The 22,645-nt window shown below is 41.2% G+C and overlaps 1 protein-coding gene across 1 annotated transcript; it reads left to right on the forward strand.

Annotated features, from left to right (window-relative positions):
• Positions 1-20,339: 20,339 nt before the first annotated feature.
• On the forward strand, positions 20,340-22,012 carry LOC109899011 (corticoliberin). Its single transcript, XM_020494048.2, has 2 exons — positions 20,340-20,520; positions 21,043-22,012. The coding sequence occupies exon 2, from the start codon at positions 21,062-21,064 to the stop codon at positions 21,563-21,565; it is 504 nt and encodes a 167-aa protein (XP_020349637.1). The 5' UTR covers positions 20,340-20,520; positions 21,043-21,061; the 3' UTR covers positions 21,566-22,012.
• Positions 22,013-22,645: the final 633 nt, after the last annotated feature.

The raw sequence follows: 22,645 nt of genomic DNA on the forward strand, positions 1-22,645 counted from the left end.
AACGTTCGCATGACTCATGAGGTAGAAGTTACGTTTATTTAATTACATTTATAAGGTTTCCTTTGTTCATATTTCCCTTTTCTTGGTTATGTCGGAGTTATCTCCTTCTTCCAAGATCAGTGCGTTCAAAACAACTGGGAACTCGGAAAAAAGGAGCTCCGACTGGGAAAAATCGATTTGAACCGTCATCCAACTCGGAAATCCAATTTAGGAACCAGGGCCTTTTTCTATAGCTCCAACTTTTTCTGACCTGAAGATCACTGACGTCATGATTTGACCCCGTATTTTTCAGGTTCCAAGTTGTTTTGAACGTGGCACAAGTCCTATGTCTACTGTTTTTGTTGTGCGTAGTAGGACCGCCCGTGCCTTAGTGTGCATAGAAACAGGCTACGTGGCCAGCGCTCCACGCTTTGGAGTCAGAACCTGACCTAGAATATGTGGACAACTACAAATACCTAGGTGTCTGGTTAGACTGTAAACTCTCCTTCCAGACTCACATTAAGCATCTCCAATTCAAAATTAAATCTAGCCTCCTTCACTCATGCTGCCAAACATACTCTCGTAAAACGGACTATTCTACCGATCCTTGACTTCAGCAATGTCATTTACAAAATAGCCCCAACAGCTGTCAGAGCAGCTTACCGATCACTGTACCTGTACACAGCCAATCTGTAAATAGCCCATCCAACCAACTACCTACCTCATCCCCATATTATTACTTACCCTCTTCCTCTTTTGCACCCCAGTATCTCTACTTGCACATCATCTGGACATCTATCACTCCAGTATTAATGCTAAATTGTAATTATTTTGCCTCTATGGCCTATTAATTGCCTTACCTCCCTACTCTTCTACATATGCACACACTGTACATAGATTTGTATATTTTTCTTTTCTATTGTGTTATTGACTGTACGTTCGTTTATGTGTAACTCTGTGTTGTTGTTTTTGTTGCACTGCTTTGCTTTATCTTGGCCAGGTCTCAGTTGTAAATGACAACTTGTTCTCAACTGGCCTACCTGGTTAAATAAAGGTGTTCTCAACTGGCCTACCTGGTTAAATAAAGGTGTTCTCAACTGGCCTACCTGGTTAAATAAAGGTGTTCTCAACTGGCCTACCTGGTTAAATAAAGATGAAAGAAAATAAATACAAAAACGTTGAGTAAGAGAAAATGATTGTTCCATGTATGCATGGTGTTGAAATATCATTAATAATCGTTAAGTCTGATTAAGACGAATGTAGCAATGTAACAATAGATGTGGAAATTGCCTTTTACATTGTAGAATAACCAGTTTATTGGTTGTAATTGCCAATTGGGTGCTTATATTATGTAGGCCTACCTGTTTGAGTTCCTCTGTTTGACAGATGCCATTTGGTTTCTCAAGGGGAGGCTGTACAGTCTTGCCCTCTACCAGTGTCCGTTCATATAGGTCAGGTTAAGCCTGATACAGAGGCTATTTCTTTTGGGCTATTGCCCATGTATATTTGGTGAATCTACTTGTATGTTTTGTATGATATGGTGTTTGTGACTTGACTGGACTTGCTCTTAGAATGCACGACTTGGACTTGACCCGTTCTACTTGGGACTCGACTTGAGACTCAAACCTTGTGACTTGCTTGTGACTCGAATAATAGTGACTTGTTCCCACCTCTGGCCCATAGTAAAGCTCAGCCATTCAATAAAAATAGAATTGAGCTCCACATTTCATCATATACTCTTTACCTGATACACAAATGACAGTCTTTATTACAATTATCCAGAATGCAGCCAACCATGTCCCTTGACTGATCATTAAATCAAATTGTATTTGTCACATGCGCCAAATACAACAGGTGTAGACCTTACCGTGAAATGCTTATTTACAAGCCCTTAACCAACAATGCAGTTCAAGAAATAGAGTTAAGATAATATGTACTAAATAAACTACATTTAAAAAAATCTAATCAATCAAGAAGTAACACAAGAAATGTACATAACAATAACGAGGCTATATACAGGGGTTACCGGTACCTAGTCAAAGGCAGGCTGCTGAAAAAACTAAGGATAAATATGGGCAGAAAACACAATTAATCTCCATCATTCATTGAAGTTTATGGGTAATTTACAGCAAAACCTTTAATAGAGCCAATCATTTCAGTAACCACTGGTAAAGTTGAAAAACTGAGAAATAACATGACATTGAACAGTGAACCATCGTATGTGGGTATCTAATAATTAAAGAGAACTATTGCTGTTTTGAATTTGGTCAAGTTTGTGTGGAAGAGGTGGAAAAACCCTCTCCTTGTTCGGGCGGTGTTCGGCGGTCGACGTCACCGACCTTCTAGCCATCGCTGATCCATTTTTCATTTTCCATTGGTTTTGTCTTGTCTTCCCTCACACCTGGTTCCAATCCCATCAATTACATGTTGTGTATTTAACTCTCTGTTTCCCCTCATGTCCTGGTCGGTGATTGTTTGTTGTATGTATTGGTGATAGTTATGTTCTGGTGTGCGACGGGTTTTGTACCCTCTTATTTTATTTAGTATATTCATTAAACTGCTCCGTTTATACCAAGTTCACTCTCCTGCGCCTGACTTCCCTGCCACCAGCACCCATTACAGAACAAATACAATGCTATTTTTCAAAGAACAAGTCAACTACTGACTTTCAGCATGCATATAGAGAAGGGTACTCAACTTGCACTGCACTGACTCAGATGACTGATGATTGGCTAAAATAACTGGATAATAAGATGATGGAGCGGTAGATTTCAGTGCAGCCTTTGATGTTATTGATCATAATGTCATTGAAAAAAACTCACTTGTTATGGCTTTACATCTCCTGCCATCTCAAGGTTGGAGAGTTACTTATACAATACAACACAGAGAGTGTACTTCAACGGAAGCTTCTCTAACATCAGATATGAACAGTGCCATGTCCTTCCGGGCAGTTGCCTTGGGCTGTTACTCTTCTCTATTTGCCTCTTGTCTTACAAGAAGCTAAAATGACGATGTACGCTGATGATTGCACACTTTACACATCAGCACCTACAGCCAGTGAGCTCCTACTTTCAGCAAGGAGTTCCAGTCAGTGTCAGAATGGATCATTCACAATACATTGGTTTACATTGGTTTTAATCTAAAATTAAAACCATTGTATTTGGTTCAAGGCATTATGTTAGACCTAAACCTCAACTGGAGTTGTTTATAAAGGGTGTGACATTGAACAAGTTGAAGAAGCTGAACTCATAGGAGTGACATTGGTTGGTCAGTTATCATGGTCAAGTCATATTGACAAAGTAGTGGAAAGGTGTGTCTGTTATAAAAATATGTTTTTTTTAGACAAAGAACAACTGTACTGGTTGTTCAATCTCTGATTTAGTCCCATCTTGATTGCCATCCAGTAATATGGTCAGATGGAGCAAAGAAAGACCTTGCAAAGCTGCAACTGGCTCAAAACAAAGCAGCATGCCTTTCCCTTAACGGCACACAGAACTAACATCAACAACATGCAACATATTCTTTCATGGTTGAGGAGAAATGGACTACTTCTCTTCTAGTCTTTTTAAGAAACATTTGAATACACTTTTAAATAGACATACCCCACCAGACACGCCACTATGGGTTTCTTCACTGTACCCAAACCAAAAGCAGATTTAATGCATCGCTCAGTTATGTATAGAGCCATGTCATCATGGAATGCTCTGCCACTAGAGGTTACTCAGGCAAAAGGCAAGTTTAGTTCAGAAAACATCTTGTATCACAGCGCCTCTCCTATTTCTAAAGATCTAATTTAACTGTACTGTATACAAGTGTGTAAATAGCATTTTTGTCTCTTGGTGTCTTTCAAATATATAACTCTTAATTTAATGTAATATCTTATGTTGTTCTTGTCAATAACTGTTCCGTACTTTGTCATTCATTTGTAAATTTACAGTGCATTCGGGAAGTATTCTGACCCCTTCCCTTTTTCCACATTTTGTTACATTACAGCCCTGTTCTAAAATGGATTAAATAAACGTTTTCCCTCATCCGTCTACACACAATACCCCATAATGACAAAGCAAAAACAGAAATGCTTTATTTACATACAGTTGAAGTCGGAAGTTTACGTACACCTTAGCCAAATACATTAAAACTACGTTTTTCAGTAAAAATTCCCTGTCTTAAGTCAGTTAGGATCACCACTTTATTTTAAGAATGTGAAATGTCAGAATAATAGTACAGAGAATGATTTATTTCAGCTTTTATTTATTTCATCACATTCCCAGTGGGTCAGACGTTTACATACACTCAATTAGTATTTGGTAGCATTGCCTTTGAATTGTTTAACTTGGGTCAAACGTTTTGGGAAGCCTTCCACAAGCTTCACACAATAAGTTGGGTGAATTTTGGCCCATTCCTCCTGACAGAGCTGGTGTAACTGAGTCAGGTTTGTAGGCCTCCTTGCTCGCACACACGCTTTTTTAGTTCTGCCCACACCTTTTTTTATTTGATTGAGGTCAGGGCTTTGTGATGGCCACTCCAATACCTTGACTTTGTTGTCCTTAAGCCATTTTACCACAACTTTGGAAGTATGCTTGGGGTCATTGTCCATTTGGAAGACCCATTTGCAACCAAGCTTTAACTTCTTGAGATGTTGCTTCGATATATCCACATAATTTTCCTCCGTAATGATGCTATCTATTTTGTGAAATGCACCAGTCCCTCTTGCAGCAAAGCACCCCCACAACATGATGCTGCCAGCCCGTGCTTCACGGTTGGGATGGTGTTCTTCAGCTTGCAAGCCTCCCCCTTTTTCCTCCAAACATAACGATGGTCATTATGGCCAAACAGTTCTATTTTTGTTTCATCAGACCAGAGGACATTTCTCCAAAAAGTACGATCTTTGTCCCCATGTGCAGTTGCAAACCGTAGTCTGGCTTTTTTATGGTGGTTTTGGAGCAGCGGCTTCTTTCTGGCTGAGCGACCTTTCAGGTTATGTCGAAATAGGACTCGTTTTACTGTAGATACTTTTGTACCTGTTTCCTCCAGCAGCTTCACAAGCTACTTTGCTGTTGTTCTGGGATTGATTTGCACTTTTCCTACCAAAGTACGCTCATCTCTAGGAGACAGAACGCGTCTCCTTCCTGAGCGGTATGACATCTGTGTGGTCCCATGGTGTTTATACTTGCGTACTATTGTTTGTACAGATGAACATGGTTCATTCAGGCGTTTGGAAATTGCTCCCAAGGATGAATCAGACTTGTGAAGGTCTACAATTTTTCTTTTGAGTTCTTGGCTGATTTCTTTTGATTTTCCCATCATGTCAAGCAAAGAGGCACTGAGTTTGAAGGTAGGCCTTGAAATACATCCACATGTGCACTTCCAATTGACCCAAAGTATGTCAATTAGCCTATCAGAAGCTTCTAAAGCCATGACATAATTTTCAGGAATTTTCCAAGCTGTTTAAAGGCACAGTCAACTTAGTGTATGTAAACCTCTGACGCACTGGAATTGTGATACAGTGAATTATAAGTGAAATAATATGTCTGTAAACAATGTCCTAACCGACTTGTCCTAACCGACTTGCCGATGTCCTAACCGACTTGCCAAAACTATAGTTTGTTAACAAGAAATTTGTGGAGTGGTTGAAAAACAAGTTTTAATGACTCCAACCTAAGTGTATGTAAACTTCCAACATCAACTGTAAGTATTCAGACCCTTTGCTATGAGCCTCGAAATTGAGCTCATGTGCATCCTGTTTCCATTGATCATCCTTGAGGTGTTTCTACAATTTGATTGGAGTCCAACTGTGGTAAATTCAATTGATAGGACATGATTTCGAAAGGCACACACCTGTCTATATAAAGTCCCATAGTTGACTTTATATGTCAGAGCAACAACCAAGCCATGAGGTCAAAGAAATTGTAGAGCTCCGACACATGATTGTGTTGAGGCACAGATCTGGGGAAGGATACCAAAACATTTCTGCAGCATCGAAGATTCACAAGAACACAGTGACCTCCATCATTCTTAAATGGAAGAAGCTTGGAAACACCAAGACTCTTCACAGAGCTGGCCGTCCAGCCAAACTGAGCAATCAGGGCAGTAGGGCCTTGGTCAGGGAGGGGACCAAGAATCCGATGTTCACTCTGACAGAGCTCCAATGTTCCTCTGTGGAGATGGGAGAACCTTCCGGAATGACAATCATCTCTGCAGCACTCCACCAATCAGGCCATTACGGTAGTGGCCAGACGGAAGTCACTCATCAATAAAAGACACATGACAGCCCACCTGAAGTTTTCCAAAAGGCACCCATAGACCTTGAGAAACAAGATTCTCTGGTTTGATGAAACCAAGATTGAACTCTTTGGTCTGAATGCCAAGTGCCACGTCTGGAGGAGACCTGGCATCATCCCTACGATGAAGCATGGTGGTGGTAGCATCATGCTGTGGGGTTGTTTTTCAGTGGCAGGAACTGGGAGACTAATCAGGATCGAGGGAAAGACGAACAGAGCAAAGCATCTTTGATGAAAACCTGCTCCAGAGTGCTCAGAACCTCAGACTGGGGCGAAGGTTCACCTTCCAACAGGACAACGACCCTAAGCACATAGCCAAGACAATGCAGGAGTGGCTTCGGGACAATTCTCTGAATGTCCTTGAGTTGCCCAGCCAGAGCTCGGACTTGAACCCAATCAAACATCTTTGGAGACCTTAAAAAAGCTGTGTAGCAACGCTCCCCATCCAACTTGACAAAGCTTGAGGGGATCTGCAGAGAAGAATGGGAGAAACTCCCCAAATACAGGTGTGCCAAGCTTGCAGCGTCATACCCAAGAACACTTAAGGCTGTATTCACTGCCAAAGGTGCTTCAACAAAGTACTGAGTAAAGGGTCTGAATACTTAAGTAAATGTGATATTTCACTTTTTGATTTGTCATTATAGGGTAATGTGTGTAGATTGATTAGGAAGAAAAACGATTTAATCAATTTTAGAATAAGGCTGTAACGTAACAAAATGTGTTCAAAGTCAAGGGGTCTGATTACTTTCTGCATGCACTGTATGTGGAAGAGTAGCTGCTGCATATACAGTAGCTAATGGGGAACCTACTAACTTAAACTAAACTTCAGATGATCACAGAGAGACTATGGTAGAGAGAGAAAACTAACAGATGACCCCAGAGTTAACGAACAGCAATTAGAGAAGAGAAGTAGCTCTGCAGTCTTTTATGCCCTTCCACATGTCACCTTCCTCAAATTTTACCTGGAGTGGAAGAGAGAAAGTTGTACAATGTGTCATCATAAGACTTCTTTAATGAAGTATAATACTATCTCTACACACAAGGAAAGAGCAAGGAGGACCCATCATATCGTTTGATACACTAATAATGTCTCACCCTGGCCGAGAGGGGCTGTAACTAAACTCAGTTCAGTACCATAGATCCAACTACACCACCCTAGGATTATACCAAGAGCATAGGGAGTAACAGTTTTACCATAGATAACACAGGTTCTTTGAGAATGGGCTTGAGTGGAAATTGATGAAAGGAAAATCAGAGGCAACCAAGTAATACTTCTCTTAGCCTCTTGAGACTAGGGGGCAGTATTTTGATGTTTGGATGAAACACGTACCCAAATGAAACTGCCTATTTCTCAGGCCCAGAAGCTAGAATATGCATATAATTGGCAGATCGAAAACACTCTAAAGTTTCCAAAACTGTCAAAATATTGTCTGTGAGTATAACAGAACTGATATTGCAGTTAAAAACCGGAGGAAAATCCAACCAGGAAGTGCTGTTTTTCTGACACCTCCCTGTTCCATTGCATGCCTTCCCTCCATTTAAAGGGATATCAACCAGATTCCTTTCCCTATGGCTTCCACATGGTGTGAACAGTCTTTAGACATAGTTTCAGGCTTTTATTCTGAAAAATTAGCGAGAATGATCACATCGCATCAATGGATAGCTGTGTCCCACCCAGAGTTTTGAAGGCCATAAAGATCAAAGATCAAACAAAGGACAACAACCACCCGAGCCACTGCCTGTTCACCCTGCTATCATCCATAAGGCGAGGTCAGTACAGGTGCGTCAAAGCAGGGGCCGAGAGGCTGAAAAACAGCTTATATCTCAAGGCCATCAGACTGTTAAACAGCCACCACTAACATTGAGTGACTGCTGCCAACATACTGACTCAACTCCAGCTCACTTTAATAATGAACATTGATGGAAATTGATGTAAAAATATATCACTAGCCACTTTAAACAATGCCACTTAATATAATGTTTACATACCCTACATTACTCATCTCATATGTATATGTATATACTGTACTCTATCATCTACTGCATCTTGCCTATCCCGTTCTGTACCATCACTCATCCATATATCTTTATGTACATATTCTTTATCCTTTTAGACTTGTGTGTATAAGGTAGTAGTTGTGGAATTGTTAGGTTAGATTACTTGTTGGTTATTACTGCATTGTCGGAACTAGAAGCACAAGAATTTCGCTACACTCGCATTAACATTTGCTAACCATGTGTATGTGACAAATAAAATTTGATTTGATTTGGTGCGCGAGCAGCTTGGAGCAGACCTTTTCTCTCTCTCTCCTATTGAAAAAGCTACTGTCCGGTTGAAATATTATTGATTATTTATTGTAAAAACAACCTGAGGATTGATTATAAAAAATGTTTGACATATTTCTACAAACTTTACGGATACTATTTGGAATTTTCGTCTGCTCGTTGTGACGCGCCAACCAAATGGAGGTTTTTGGATATAAAAATAATCTTTATGGAACAAAACGAACATTTATTGTGTAACTGGGAGTCTCGTGAGTGCAAACATCCGAAGATCATCAGAGGTAAGTGATTCATTTGATTGCTTTTCTGACTTTCGTGACCAATCTACTTTGCTGCTAGCTGTTTGTAATGTTTTGTCTGCTGAGAGAGCTGTCCTAACATAAACGCTTGGATAGCTTTCGCTGTAAAGCTTTTTTTAAATCTGACTCGCCAGGTGGATTAACAACAAGCTAAGCTGTGTTTTGGTATATTGCACTTGTGATTTCATGAAAATGAAAAAAAAAAGGTCATTTAATTTGAATTTGGTGCTCTGCAATTCAGCGGATGTTGATGAAAATTATCCCGCTAAAGGGATTGGTGCGCCAAGAGGTTCTCTTAGCAAAACCAAGGCTTTATAAAAATCTAAAAAGCTCTGCCACAGCCTCCAAACAAATATAGTTTACCTCTCACCTGTACTTTCCCCTGGACAGCCACACCTCAACCAATGGAAACAAGGGTTATAAAGGGGCAGAGAAAAACAGGGAGCCCATCACATTACTCAATGAATCAAGCAATAAACAAGTGCTCAATTAAGAGCAAAGGGTTAGAAGCATGCACAATAATTAAGAGCATTTGTCAGACCTGTGACTATGAGATCAGCACTAGATTGAGTACAGTTACATGCACACAATAATATGATTATTGTGGACAGTCAGATTAATATAATAGTTCGATTGAAACGTTTACATGCTCTGCAAGAACAACGATTTCCCTAATAATCCTGTTTACATGGACACATCTGAATTCAGGCTACCTGATGGGACTTTGATGAATGCAGAAAATCTCAATCAAAATGAATGTTCTACCACTGCAACATGTTCGTTTTGGGAAGCCTATTTGATTCTGAGTACGGACATAAATAACGTTTGTATGTGAAAACTACTTCTAAGATGCATACTTTCAGTTGTTCCCGAACTCACTTGGTTCTCGGCTGGTGCTAGCACATGTAGATCAAATACACCGCTGAAAAAAAACAGTTAAAAGCATTACTGGCATCACCCACCAGAAGTTACATTGACACCTTCATGGAGATAAAGAGGATTGTGGTCTCAGGATGGATTGTCCCCCTTTGGCAGTGGTTATCTAACCTGGTCCTAAAGCAATAGAATGCAATCCTACTGCATTCTGCTCACCTATGAAGTTACTGGGTCAAAACATATAAACAAAACCCACAAGATTCATGTTTAGCTCATTTGACTCTTTTAATGCAGTTTTGTTTTCAACAACAATGACTTTTGACCCTGTACTAAGAATAGCGCATGTCCTTGTTTTCCTCACTGGGCAGCATCTTGTGTAACATGACGTTGTGCAACCATTATGGGCACTGTGGGACAAATACTCACAGAGCAATCATCTGCAAAGACTGATGGGAATTATGCAAATGTGCTGTGACTGAAGTGGACACTAAGCATCCGTGGTCGCCACATGAGCGTGAGACGGACTTAGGCTCTGATGTCACTTAGATGTTGTCTTGGCCACTCATGGCCAAAAAGTGTTACTTAAGTAAAGCTGACCCAGGAAGCGCCATAGGAGACATATAAACTTGCTACTAAGCCTTAAGGGCTGATACGTGGTCAGTGTTATGATTGGCCCCCTTATGGTCAGGGTTAGGGTTGAGGCAGGATCAACTAATCCTATATGTGTGGAAAGACAAGTGGTGTCCTATTGGACTGCAGCTGGTAAGAAAACAATCCCAGCTCTGATGCAGTTGTCAGCCATCCTCAAGTCCTCTTATTACAGATTCAACTCAGCATTCACTGTTTGTTCTTATGGAAGCAAACAGAGATGGCAAACATGGTTAAGTCACAAGAGCGAGAACCTGGAAAGATAAATCATGGGAAGAGGCGACACGTGCAAATCCTAAACAGAATTAGTGAAATGCGTTAAGATTAAAACTGTGATGTCATCATACAAAGACTCTGACGTAAACACATCGACGTTGACATTTAAAATGGTTAAGTAAGGGTTAGGTAAGGGTTATGGAATAGGTTAGGTTTAGAGTCTGGGTTAAGGTTAAAGGTTTAGGTTAGGGATGTCGCAATGAACTTGGATAACACTAATGGTACTAAGACGTGGTGGCAGGCAGCTTCCATTGTGGGTAGGATAGAAAAAGGCCACACGGCATCGACCGCCCTCACCAAGACAGGATGGAGGAGCACAGGAACAGATGGAGGAGAAAGATCTTTATTTTTCCACAAACACTTCATATATATTCTCATATACACTTCGGAGACTGAGAATTGTGAAAAACATCAAGTGAAATGAAATTGTATTCATAACATGCTTCGTAAAACAACAGGTGTAGACAAACAGTGAAATACTTACTTACAGGCCTATACCAATAATAGAGCAAGAGAGAAAATAGAGAATTCATAAAAAAGTAAAACACGTAATAAAACAAGTAATAGCAAATACACAATGAGTAAAAATAACTTGGCTATATATACGGGGTACCAGTACCGAGTCAATGTGCAGGGGTACGAGGTAATTGAGGTAGATATGTACTTATAACTAGGAATAAAGTGACTAAGCAACAGTTATGGTCAACAGAAAAAATACTTAGAAATCAACTACAATCACTTCCAGTGAATGCTTAAGTCATATTATCAAGCCTTTCATAACAAAATTAACATATTATGAAATAAATCAATAAACAAGTTATGTAATACAGGAATTAAAGCAATCTCATTTGAATGGTGTTGATATGCTTTGACACGGACATCACTAGTCAAACGAGTCTCTGCAAATGCGTATCCAGATCAGACACTCAGTGTCCCAGGACTAAATCAGATTATTAGTAGTCCACTGCCCACCGCTGTGAGGCAGAAAACAGGCCTGACTGAAGCCACTCTGGGCTGGCTGAACAGGAGTCACAGAACAATGACGAAAAGAGGAAGACCAGCAATAGATAAATGTCTATTTTGGGGGAAAATCATTTTTAAACGAGTAATCCATCCATGCTCCACATTTTGAGCCGTAGATTCACATGTGAAGGATATGTGCAGCCACACATACAGTACCAGTTGAAAGTTTGGACACACTTAATTATTCCAGGATAAAAAATAAAAAATAAACTATTTTCTACATTGTAGAAGACATCAAAACTATGAAATAACACGTATGGAATCATGTTATAACCAAAAAGGTGTTAAACAAATAAACATATATTTTATATTTGGGATTCTTCAAAGTAGCCACCCTTTGCTTGATGACAGCTTTGCACACTCTTGGCATTCTCTCAACCAGCTTCATGAGGAATGCTTTTCCAACCGTCTTGAAGGAGTTCCCACATATGCTGAGCACTTGTTGGCTGCTTTTCCTTCCCACTGCAGTCCAACTCATTCCAAACCATCTCAATTGGATTGAGATTGGTGATTGTGGAGGCCAGGTCAACTGATGCAGCACTCCATCACTCTCCTTCTTGGTCAAATAGCCCTTACACAGCCTGGGCGTGTGTTTTGGGTCATTGCTAGTCCCATGATAGTCCCACTCAGCGCAAACCAGATGGGATGGCGTATCACTGTATATAACATGTAATAGCAGACAGTGATGCTCTTCTTTGTAGTAAAAGAGGAACGATCTCAACCTGTCACACATAGCAGGAGTGAGATGGGGATAACTCCATCGTTAGCACACCCACTCCACCTGCATTTTACCCTATTCATATCATCAAGCTACACTTTATTCACATCCTTATTATCATTATTAGAATCACTGGAGATCTCCACCAATCCCCTGGGGAAATCAAAGAAACACATCTCTGTTTCCATTGATCATCCTTGAGATGTTTCTACAACTTGATTGGACTCCATCTGTGGTAAATTCAATTGATTGGACATGATTTGGAAAGGCATACACCTGTCTATACAAAGGTCCCACAGTTGACAGTGCATGTCAGAGCAAAAACCAAGCCATGAAGGAATTGTGCGTAGAGCTCCGAGACAGGATTATGTTGAGGCACAGATCTGGGGAAGGGTACCAAAAAATATCTGCAGCATTGAAGGTCCCCAAGAACACAATGGCTTCCTTCATTCTTAAATGGAAGAGGTTTGGAGCTCTTCCTAGAGCTTGCCGCCTGGCCAAACTGAGAAATCGGGGGGAAAGGGCCTTGGTTAGGGAGGTGACAAAGAAACCGATGGTCACTCTGACAGAGCACCAGAGTTCCTCTGTGGAGAGGGGAGAACCATCCAGATGGACAACCATCTCTGCAGCACTCTACCAATCAGGCCTTTATGGTAGAGGACCAGTTGGAAGCCACTCCTCAGGAAAAGGCACATGACAGCCTGCTTGGAATTTGCCCAAAGGCATCTAAAGCACTCTCAGACCATGAGAAACAAGATTCTCTGGTCTGATGAAACGATGATTGAACTCTTTGGCCTGAATGCCAAGTATCACATCTGGAGGAAAAATGGCACCATCCCTATGGTGAAGCATTGTGGTGGCAGCATCATGCTGTGGGGATGTTTTTCAGCGTTAGGGACTGGGAGACTAGTCAGGATAGAGGGAAAGATGAATGCAGCAAAGTACAGGGAGATCCTTGATGAAAACCTGTTCTCAGGACCTCAGACTGGGGGTGCTCAGGACCTCAGACTGGGGCAAAGGTTCACCTACCTATAGGACAACGATCCTAAGCACACAGCCAAGACAATGCAGGAATGGCTTCGGGATAAGTCTCTGAATGTCCTTGTGCGGCCTAGCTAGAGCCCGGACGGAAACCCGATCGAACATCTCTGGAGAGACTTGAAAATAGCTGAAAATAGCTGGAAGCGTTCCCCATCCAACCCGCTTGAGCTTGAGAGGATCTGCAGAGAAGAATGGGAGAAACTCCCCAAATACAGGTGTGCCAAACAAATACAGGTGTGCCCAAGAATACTCAAGGCTGTAATCGCTGCCAAAGGTGCTTCAAAAAAGTACTGAGTAAAGGGTTTGCATTCTTATGTAAATGTGATATTTAATTTATTGTTTATTTTTTTCATTTACAAAAAATTCTAAAAACCTGTTTTTGCTTTGTCATCATGGGATATTGTGTGTAACCGATTTAATCCACTTTAGAATAAGGCTGTAACGTAACAAAATGTGGAATAAGTCAAGGGGTTTGAATACTTTCTGAATGAGCTGTATAACAGATACTGACAGACAACAGGGAGTTGGTATCTAATTCATTCAGCTGATCAGTTGGCCTACCTGTGCATAATTAATCTACCTGTCCTCAAGGACACATGCGTAGTATTGTATCTGTCACTCATTTATTTTAAGCATTTACCAAGTGTACATGTAATTAACCAAACAAAGCAGGGACTTGCTGTGTAAAAAGTAAAAAATACTGGAGTGGCTAAAATGACAGAGAGAGGGACAACTAACTAACAAACAAACAAAAACACACAGGACAATGAGTTCAGTTTGCTCCTGCATATGCCAGCCTGGCTGTGCCAAAGTTAGGGCTGTTTGTATTAGTCATTAAATAAACCAAGATCCATTCATTGGCAGTAATACCAACTTGGAGGTAAATGTCTCACCACTAACGTTTGGCCTATTTGTCTTCCCACTCCTCTGTAAAATAGATGTCAGAGTCTACCACCAGTGTCACCCACCTCTAGTACCTCGTTAAAGTGGAGGAATACATTCGAATACACTCTGAATTCAATTACTGTCCGTTTTAAACCAGGCCGTATCACTGCTCTCTATATTTTCTGGACACATGAGCTTTGCCCATTAATGTCAGGCATTGCCTCTGGGGACCTTTGGGCCTAGCCACCTCATATAAAGCAGTGGGAGGAGGACCCGTTAACAGTCATAAGGCCACTGTCACCTCCTTTATTGAGATGAGTTCCTCCAAGTCGACCACAACACTGACTGCGTTAAGTAAAAGTGGTACGTGGTGGCTGGTACCAGGGGTGGCAAATCTAGTAATCCAGTTATTAGCATGGCACCACAGATAAGTGCATGTACCTGCAGGCTGTTCCACATTACAATTACGAAAGCAAATGATCATCAATTAAAGGACATCTGTTTCCATGGCGAATTAGTGTCCTCTCTTTGGGTCATTTACCATAGCCGATGCTCTCCACAGACTTACAGCGGGCCAGTGTCTCAGTCTCGCAAAGTCATTTACTGTAGCCGATGCTCTCCACAGACTTACAGCGGCCCAGTGTCTCAGTCTCGCCTAGTCATCTACTGTAGCCGATGCTCTCCACAGACTTACATCGGGCCAGTGTCTCAGTCTCGCAAAGTCATTTACTGTAGCCGATGCTCTCCACAGACTTACAGCGGGCCAGTGTCTCAGTCTCGCAAAGTCATTTACTGTAGCCAATGCTCTCCACAGACTTACAGCGGGCCAGTGTCTCAGTCTCGCAAAGTCATTTACTGTAGCCAATGCTCTCCACAGACTTACAGTGGGCCAGTGTCTCAGTCTCGCATAGTCATTTATTGTAGCCGATGCTCTCCACAGACTTACAGTGGGCCAGTGTCTCAGTCTCGCATAGTCATTTACTGTAGCCGATGCTCTCCACAGACTTACAGCTGGCCGGTGTCTCAGTCTCGCATGGTCATTTACTGTAGCCGATGCTCTCCACAGACTTACAGCTGGCCGGTGTCTCAGTCTCGCATAGTCACAGGACCTCATCACTGTGTTGGGTCAAATTCTACAATACAAAAAAGGATGGCTAGTGATTCCATAATCCGGGCCTTGAGCCCTTCCTGTTTTGCATCACACGACTTAGTGATTGGTTGAGTGGGGCGTTGATTTGACAGTGAGGTGACCGAAAGCGCTCGCTCCCCCTGTCTGACATGGTAGTGTGTTATATTTGTGTCGGACAGCATGTGCTTCTCATGATGGGACCTGACACCGCTCCTGGAGGAGAGGGGGGAAGGAGATGGAGAGAGAGGGGGGCAATCACTATTACACACAGTGTAGTATGATGAAGATGCTACGGGACAGTGACTCCCTTCAATGTTTTCCTTGGCAGGGCACAGAGGTTCTCTAAGCAGGACTACATACACCAACATTTAAAATGTATAGTCAGTCAATAGTGGCTAAGATTTTTTAGACGAGGGATGACAGAGCTATGTTGGGATTGGGATCCTTCTACATTATTCTAAGGCAGGGGTGTACAGATCCAGTCCTGAATAACTACATGTGTACAGGATTTAGTTCCAGCCATGTACCAATATGACACCTGATTCAGCTTGTCATGGCTAAATTTGCAATCACGCTCTGCAACTGGAAATCCTCACATCTCCCATTTTCTCCAGCTCTGCTGTCAGACCGTCACCTTAGTCAGAAGATGGATGCTGTTATCAAATGTAATAACATTAAGATATTCTGGAGAAGAATACCCTTCTTTCATGTTATTTCATTGCATTATTCCCTAGGGTTCCTTGTAAAACCATAGATATATTGTTTTCCCTGCTTTTTCATACTCAAGACGTCTGAATGATGTGAGAGAGATAGACATGGTATATAGAAAATTGTCCTTTTCTCAAAATGTGGGGATGTAAGGTGTAGACGTCTAGACAATTACACACTAACAGCCAGATGGATTTTCTATTAGGGTTCTAATGGATATATAGAAATGTTAGAAAACTATTATGAAGGAAAATGCGCAACACTCGCTCACCATTAAAACATTTACGATTTATTTAAGCAAGGTTAAAAGATAGAACATTTACGATTTATTTAAGCAAGGTTAAAAGATAAAACATTTCGGCCTACAATGGCCTTCGTCAGAGTCAATTAAAAAAAAACTGTGTTTAAATAAAACATAGAATTTTTATGCTGAGCGAATGTTGCACCTTTTCCTTTGCACCGTTGATTACATCTCCAGAAAACTACTATGAACCAGAACTAAAAGAAATCTATGAGTGTGTGGGCGAGAGAGAGAGAGGGACGGACGGAGGGAGGGAGATAGATAGATAGAAAGCGACAAACTGGCAGAGAAAATGAGAAACAAATATAAGAAGGCAAAATAAAGAACCTGAAACAAAGCCTAAGCAGAAAGACAAAGAATGGCAGAGTTCTAGTCCGTGCTCTCTATGAAGCTGATTGGGATTCTAATGGCAGTCAGTGTGAAATGTGGATCAAGTGAGAGAATCACTCCTGTCTGGCAGGCCAAGAAGACAGGAGTGACAGAGCTAGTGATGTACATGTATGCAGCAGTAATGAATCATTGAGAAATGCTACTGATGGTCATGGTGAACACCCTTCTCTGTGACATTTTTTTTGTTTTACCTTTATTTAACTAGGCAAGTCAGTTATTTTCAGTGATGGCCTAGGAACAGAGGGTTAGCTGCCGTGTTCCGGGGTAGAACAACAGATTTTTAAAAATCTGGTCTGCTTGGGGATTCGATCTTGCAACCTAGTCCAACAGTCTAACCACTAGGCTACCTGCCACCCCATTTGCAGGTTCACCACCAGAAGGCAAGACAGGTCAGCTGGAAAGGTTAGGAGAATGTTAACAAACAGCAATGTCTTTGCTTAGTTGAGATGGGTGATAATGGCTCTGAAGTGCAGCATGTATGCTATTTCTACCCACAGTAAATGATGGAGGAGACGTTAAGAAGAACTAGGTCATACAGTCGCTATTGAAAGTCTACACACGCCTTGTAATCTTCCCATTTTGCAGCCTTTAAATCATTTTTTATTTGTTTTAATCTCTAATGATCTACACAACATACTCCACATTTTCAAAGTTAAAGAAAGTTATAGAACATTTTCCAAATTAATAACCTAAATTAAAAATGATGTATTGATTGCTTGTCTTCACACCCCAGAGTTCATTCTTGGTGGAAGCATTTTTGGCAGCCATTACAGCTGTGAATCATTTGGATCCCTTTGTATTTTCTTGTATTGTGGTGGCAGCATCATGTTATGGGTATGCTTGTCGTCGACAGGGACTGGGGAGTTTGTCAGGCTCAAAAGAAACTTGAATGAAGCAAAATGATTCACAGCTGTAATGGCAGCCAAATGCACTTCCATCAAGTATTAACTGTATTGATGTCTTCAAACCTCAGAGTTAATGCTTGATGGAAGCGCATTTGGCAGCCATTACAGCTGTGGATAATTTTGAATAAGATTCTACCAACAAACCTTGCACAAACCAGCTCAACCTCAGTAAATATGGTTGGGAATCATTGACGGACAGCAATATTCACATTTTGGCTAAAAAAATGTACGCAGATTTTAAGCACGACAAAGAATGTATGTTCAGGAACACTCAACACCTCTTGGAAAGCCATTGTGGTGTGTCTTTGACATTCAAATATGTGTAATTGTGTTGTGGAAATAAAACTCTATTCAAGGGTTAGGTTTTCAGAAGACTGAGGCAGGTTTTCCTCTAACTTTGCTCCTTTTGTCACGCCCTGATCTGTTTCACCTGTCTTTGTACATGTCTCCACCCCCCTCCAGGTGTCGTCCATCTTCCCCATTATCCCCTGTGTATTTATACCTGCGTTCTCTGTTTGTCTGTTGCTAGTTCATTTTGTTTGTTGAACCTACCAGCGTTTTCCCCCTTGCTCCTATCTTGTCTAAGTTCCTGTTGTCTAGTTTTTCCCGGCTTTGACTGTGCTGCCTGTCCTGACCCTGAGCCTGCCTGCCCCACTACTCTGGATTACCGACCTCTGCCTGACCTGACACTGAGCCCGCCTGCCATCCTGTACCTTACACCCTCTCTGGATTATTGACCCCTGCCTGCCTTGATCTGTCGTTTGCCTGGCCCTGTTTGAGGAATACGCTTTTGTTTCTTCACCACTGTGATACCTTTCAAGTTTCTTTTGATCCTGACAAAATCCCCAGTCCCTGCCAACAACAAGCATACCCATAACATGATTATGTCACCACGATACAAGAATATACAAAGGGATCAAAATTATTCACAGTTGTAATGGCTGACAAAAATGCTTACACCGAGAATGAACTCTGGGGTGTGAAGACATAAGCAATCAATACATTGTTTTTATTTTTGTCTATTCATTTGGAAAATGTTCTATAACTTTCTTTCACTTTGACAATGTGATCTGTAGGGAAAAATGAAATCCTTTATAGATTTAATTTTAGGACAGCAAAATGTGAAGACTGTACAAGGGGTGTGTAGATTTTCACCAGACTTCACTAGCTTACATTGTGTACATCAGTTTATTAGGTACACCCATCTAGTATCAGGTCGGATCCCCCTTTTGTCTCCAAAACAGCCTGAATTCTTCGAAGGCATGGATTCTACAAGGTGTGGCATTCAAAGGGAACTAACGTGTGCCAGGAAAACATTCCCCACACCATTACACCACCGCCTCCAGCCTGTACTGTTGACACCAGGCAGGAAGGGGCCACAGACTTATGTTAAATCTTGATTCTGCCATCAGCATGACGCAACTGGGACCAGGATTCGTCGGACCAGGCTATATTTTTCCATTCCTCAATTGTCCAGTGTTGGTGATCGCATGCCCACTGGAGCCGATAGGAGTGGAACCCAGTGTGGTCGTCTGCTTCAATAGCCACCACCACCAGTCCACTCTGAGCTATTGAATCATTATTTGCCTGTTTGTGGCCAGCCTGTTAGCTTGCACAATTCATTCCATTCTCCTTCGACCTCTATCATCAACAAGCTGTTTTTGCCCACGGGACTGACGCTGACACTTTTTTTTTGTCACACCATTCTTGGTAAACCCTAGACATTGTCATGTGTGAAAAGTCCAGGAGGTCGGCCGTTTCTGAGATACTGGAACCAGTGCGCCTGCCACCGACGATTATACCACTCTCAAAGCCGCTTAGGTCACTGGTTTGCCCATTCTAATGTTCAATCAAACAGTAACGGAATGCCTTGGTGCCTGTCTGCCTGCTTTATCTAGCAAGCCACAGCCACGTGACTCACTGTCATTTTGTGAATGGGGTGGTTATACCTAATACACTTGCCATTCAGTGTATGTTGATGTGTAATCATGTTTAAGAAAAGTTGAGGAACTCTAATCAACAGACAGTGCTTTAAAAGGGCCATATATTTGTATTTAAAAAAAAGTTGAGCTAGTAAGCTCCTATAGCATTCCGAACATTCTGTTCAAGACATTTTAAGCGATTGCCATGAAATATTGGACAATGCATTTCAGACCAATCTGTTGTTCTTGAAGTTGATTAGTACAATTATATTAATTTAGAATGTACTCTGAGGTAATCTGTTATAAATATTCATCATGTCTCAGCAATATTTTATTTCTAATTTCTAATTCAGGGCACAAAGTCTGGCATTTGATTGTCTGAGTGAGAATCATTTTGAGAAGTCCACCAACAAAATTACAATTCTGCCCATTTTCTGAACAGGACTTGTGCATGACATAATACAGGTCTCCTTTTTGTAGAACAGACCAGCCACTGAGATAAAGAACAACTATAGACAAATAATTATGTCTGCATCCAAGCCTGTGTGCGTGTTAGAAAATATGTTGTATTCTCAACACACACACGCACACAACCAACATTTATGACTCATCTCATTCAAACTACCCCAGACTTTCACAGATGCGTTCATTCAAGTTACACCAATGTAACTCCGCGCATACGCAATCTCTGAGCTCAGAGCGTGACACTTGTCGCGGGTCTTGGCTATATAAATCCAAACTGCCGTGCTTTATTTGAAGAACTCCTTATACACATTTCTTGATCCATCACTCGTGGAAGAGGAAGAGAGTTCTCAACAAATACCTAAAATCCAGGGACACAACGACTCAACTGAAGGTATGAGACCATATATGCTGGCAACAAGTCCATGCATAGATCATACTTCATTTTAAAATGTTATTTTCACTTGTGTGTTGGAAGGTGCCATTACATGTTATTCCTCAACATGGAAAGCTGTTCATAGATTTCCACATTAACTTGATGGATACGCAAAGATGCACGCATAATTCATATATTCCCTCTCTGCTATCTCGTTTTGATTTTGTGGACGTTACACCAACCCCTGGATTTATGGCCCACTAAATGGATTACTTTGCATGTACATATTCTATTTAATTTATTTCTGGCTGTAAATTCCTAGTCTGATAATGGTAGAGATGACAGGAATTTAAAATGATAGACAGTGTATTCTCATCACAATTGAAAAACTTTTACTTAAGTCATGCACATGTAGTTTATATTATCCTGCAACTTCATCGCATGCAACGAATGGCTCTCAATTTTATGAACAAAACGTATTGTACAAAAATTATAATGATTGAGGGAGACGTGAAGTTAATTGTCTCCATTCTTCTTCAGATCTCGTTGAACCCCTGACATGAAGCTCAATTTCCTCGTCACCACCGTGGTTCTGCTCATTGCTTTCTTACCGCGCTATGAGTGTAGGGCTATCGAGAGCCCTGGCGCTGTCCAGCGCGCCACCGCTCCACATCACGACGCGCAGCAACAGTCTCTTCCCCTCCTGACGCGACATGGAGAGGAATACTACATCCGACTGGGAAACGGGAACCGCAACTCTGTTGCGTCCGCACCTAAAGGCATGTACCCAGAGGGCTCCCCAGCGGTCTACAACAGAGCCTTGCAGCTCCAACTGACGCAGCGTCTTCTACAAGGCAACGTTGGGAACATCAGCCGGTTCGTCAGCGGCTTCGCGAACCAGCTCGACGACTCGATTGAGAGGGGGAGGAGGTCCGACGATCCGCCGATATCTCTAGATCTTACGTTCCACATGCTCCGACAGATGATGGAGATGTCCAGAGCTGAACAGTTACAGCAACAAGCCCATAGCAACAGAAAAATGATGGAGATCTTCGGGAAATGAAAACTACATCCATCCATCCGCCAAAGATTTGTTTTTACATTTAGCACAAAACACACAGTATTCTGTACCATAGTGCTGCTTTTCCATCTTTGTTTAGAATTATTTATTTTATAGCTTTAACCTGACGGTGGAGACTAAATGGGCTTGTAGGTTACTTGTAATTATGATTGTAGCCTATATCATGCAAGATAAAGTATGTCCTATGAATTTGTATTAGGCTATTGTTGTTGAAGTTCTACGTCAAAACTGTAGAATAGACACGATTCTGTCTCTCTTTCTTTAAGACAAAAACATATTTTTTTGGGTAGATCTTATAGGCTTAGGAAATTAAGTTTTATTGTATGTTATGTTATTTAAGTTTGTTAATAAACTTATGAGCAACCAGTACATTTTTGTTGTGCAAGAGAATGTCTTATACTTATATTTTTCAATAAAATCTGAAAAGTTGTTTGCACTTCTCTGTGGATATTTGTAAATTCTACAGTTTATCGCCCATATAGTTAGCCATTTGAATCTAAATTTGGTTTTGTATAAATACTGGACACAAACTTCTCACTGATCTGAAGTGTCTGGCAAAAAAACCTACACATGATTATCTGTATAGCCTACAGTAGTCCGTACAATAGAATAACGTTTGAGGATGGAGCAATCCTGCAGATGTCTAATTGCATGTGCTTTGAAAAGCAGCACCTGTCCAACGGCAATAGTCGCTATACCATATATCATGCAGTGAGAAATAAGTCCAAAAAGAAAGAGAGATTAGGTCTACTCTTAATCATAAAGATAAACAGAATGAGTTTTTCCTGTCCTTGAACTGATTTAGGATCAGCTCGCTGCCACAAGTCTGAAACACTCACACAAAAGGATACAGAATTCAAAAAACAAAAAAACATAGTGAAATGACTATTGTTAATGCATTTATATTAGCCTACTGATGATTTCTGCCACCAAATTGATCCAGACAAGGTAAAGAAAAAATTACATTAGAATCGACGTCAGAGAATCACTGGAAATGTGAGCACAATAACAAGCTGAGAGGAGTTAGTGAGATGACCATTGCCTCAAAGGAGCCTCCTTACA

This window comes from Oncorhynchus kisutch, linkage group LG11, assembly GCF_002021735.2.
Source record: "Oncorhynchus kisutch isolate 150728-3 linkage group LG11, Okis_V2, whole genome shotgun sequence".
Lineage (NCBI taxonomy): Eukaryota > Metazoa > Chordata > Actinopteri > Salmoniformes > Salmonidae > Oncorhynchus > Oncorhynchus kisutch.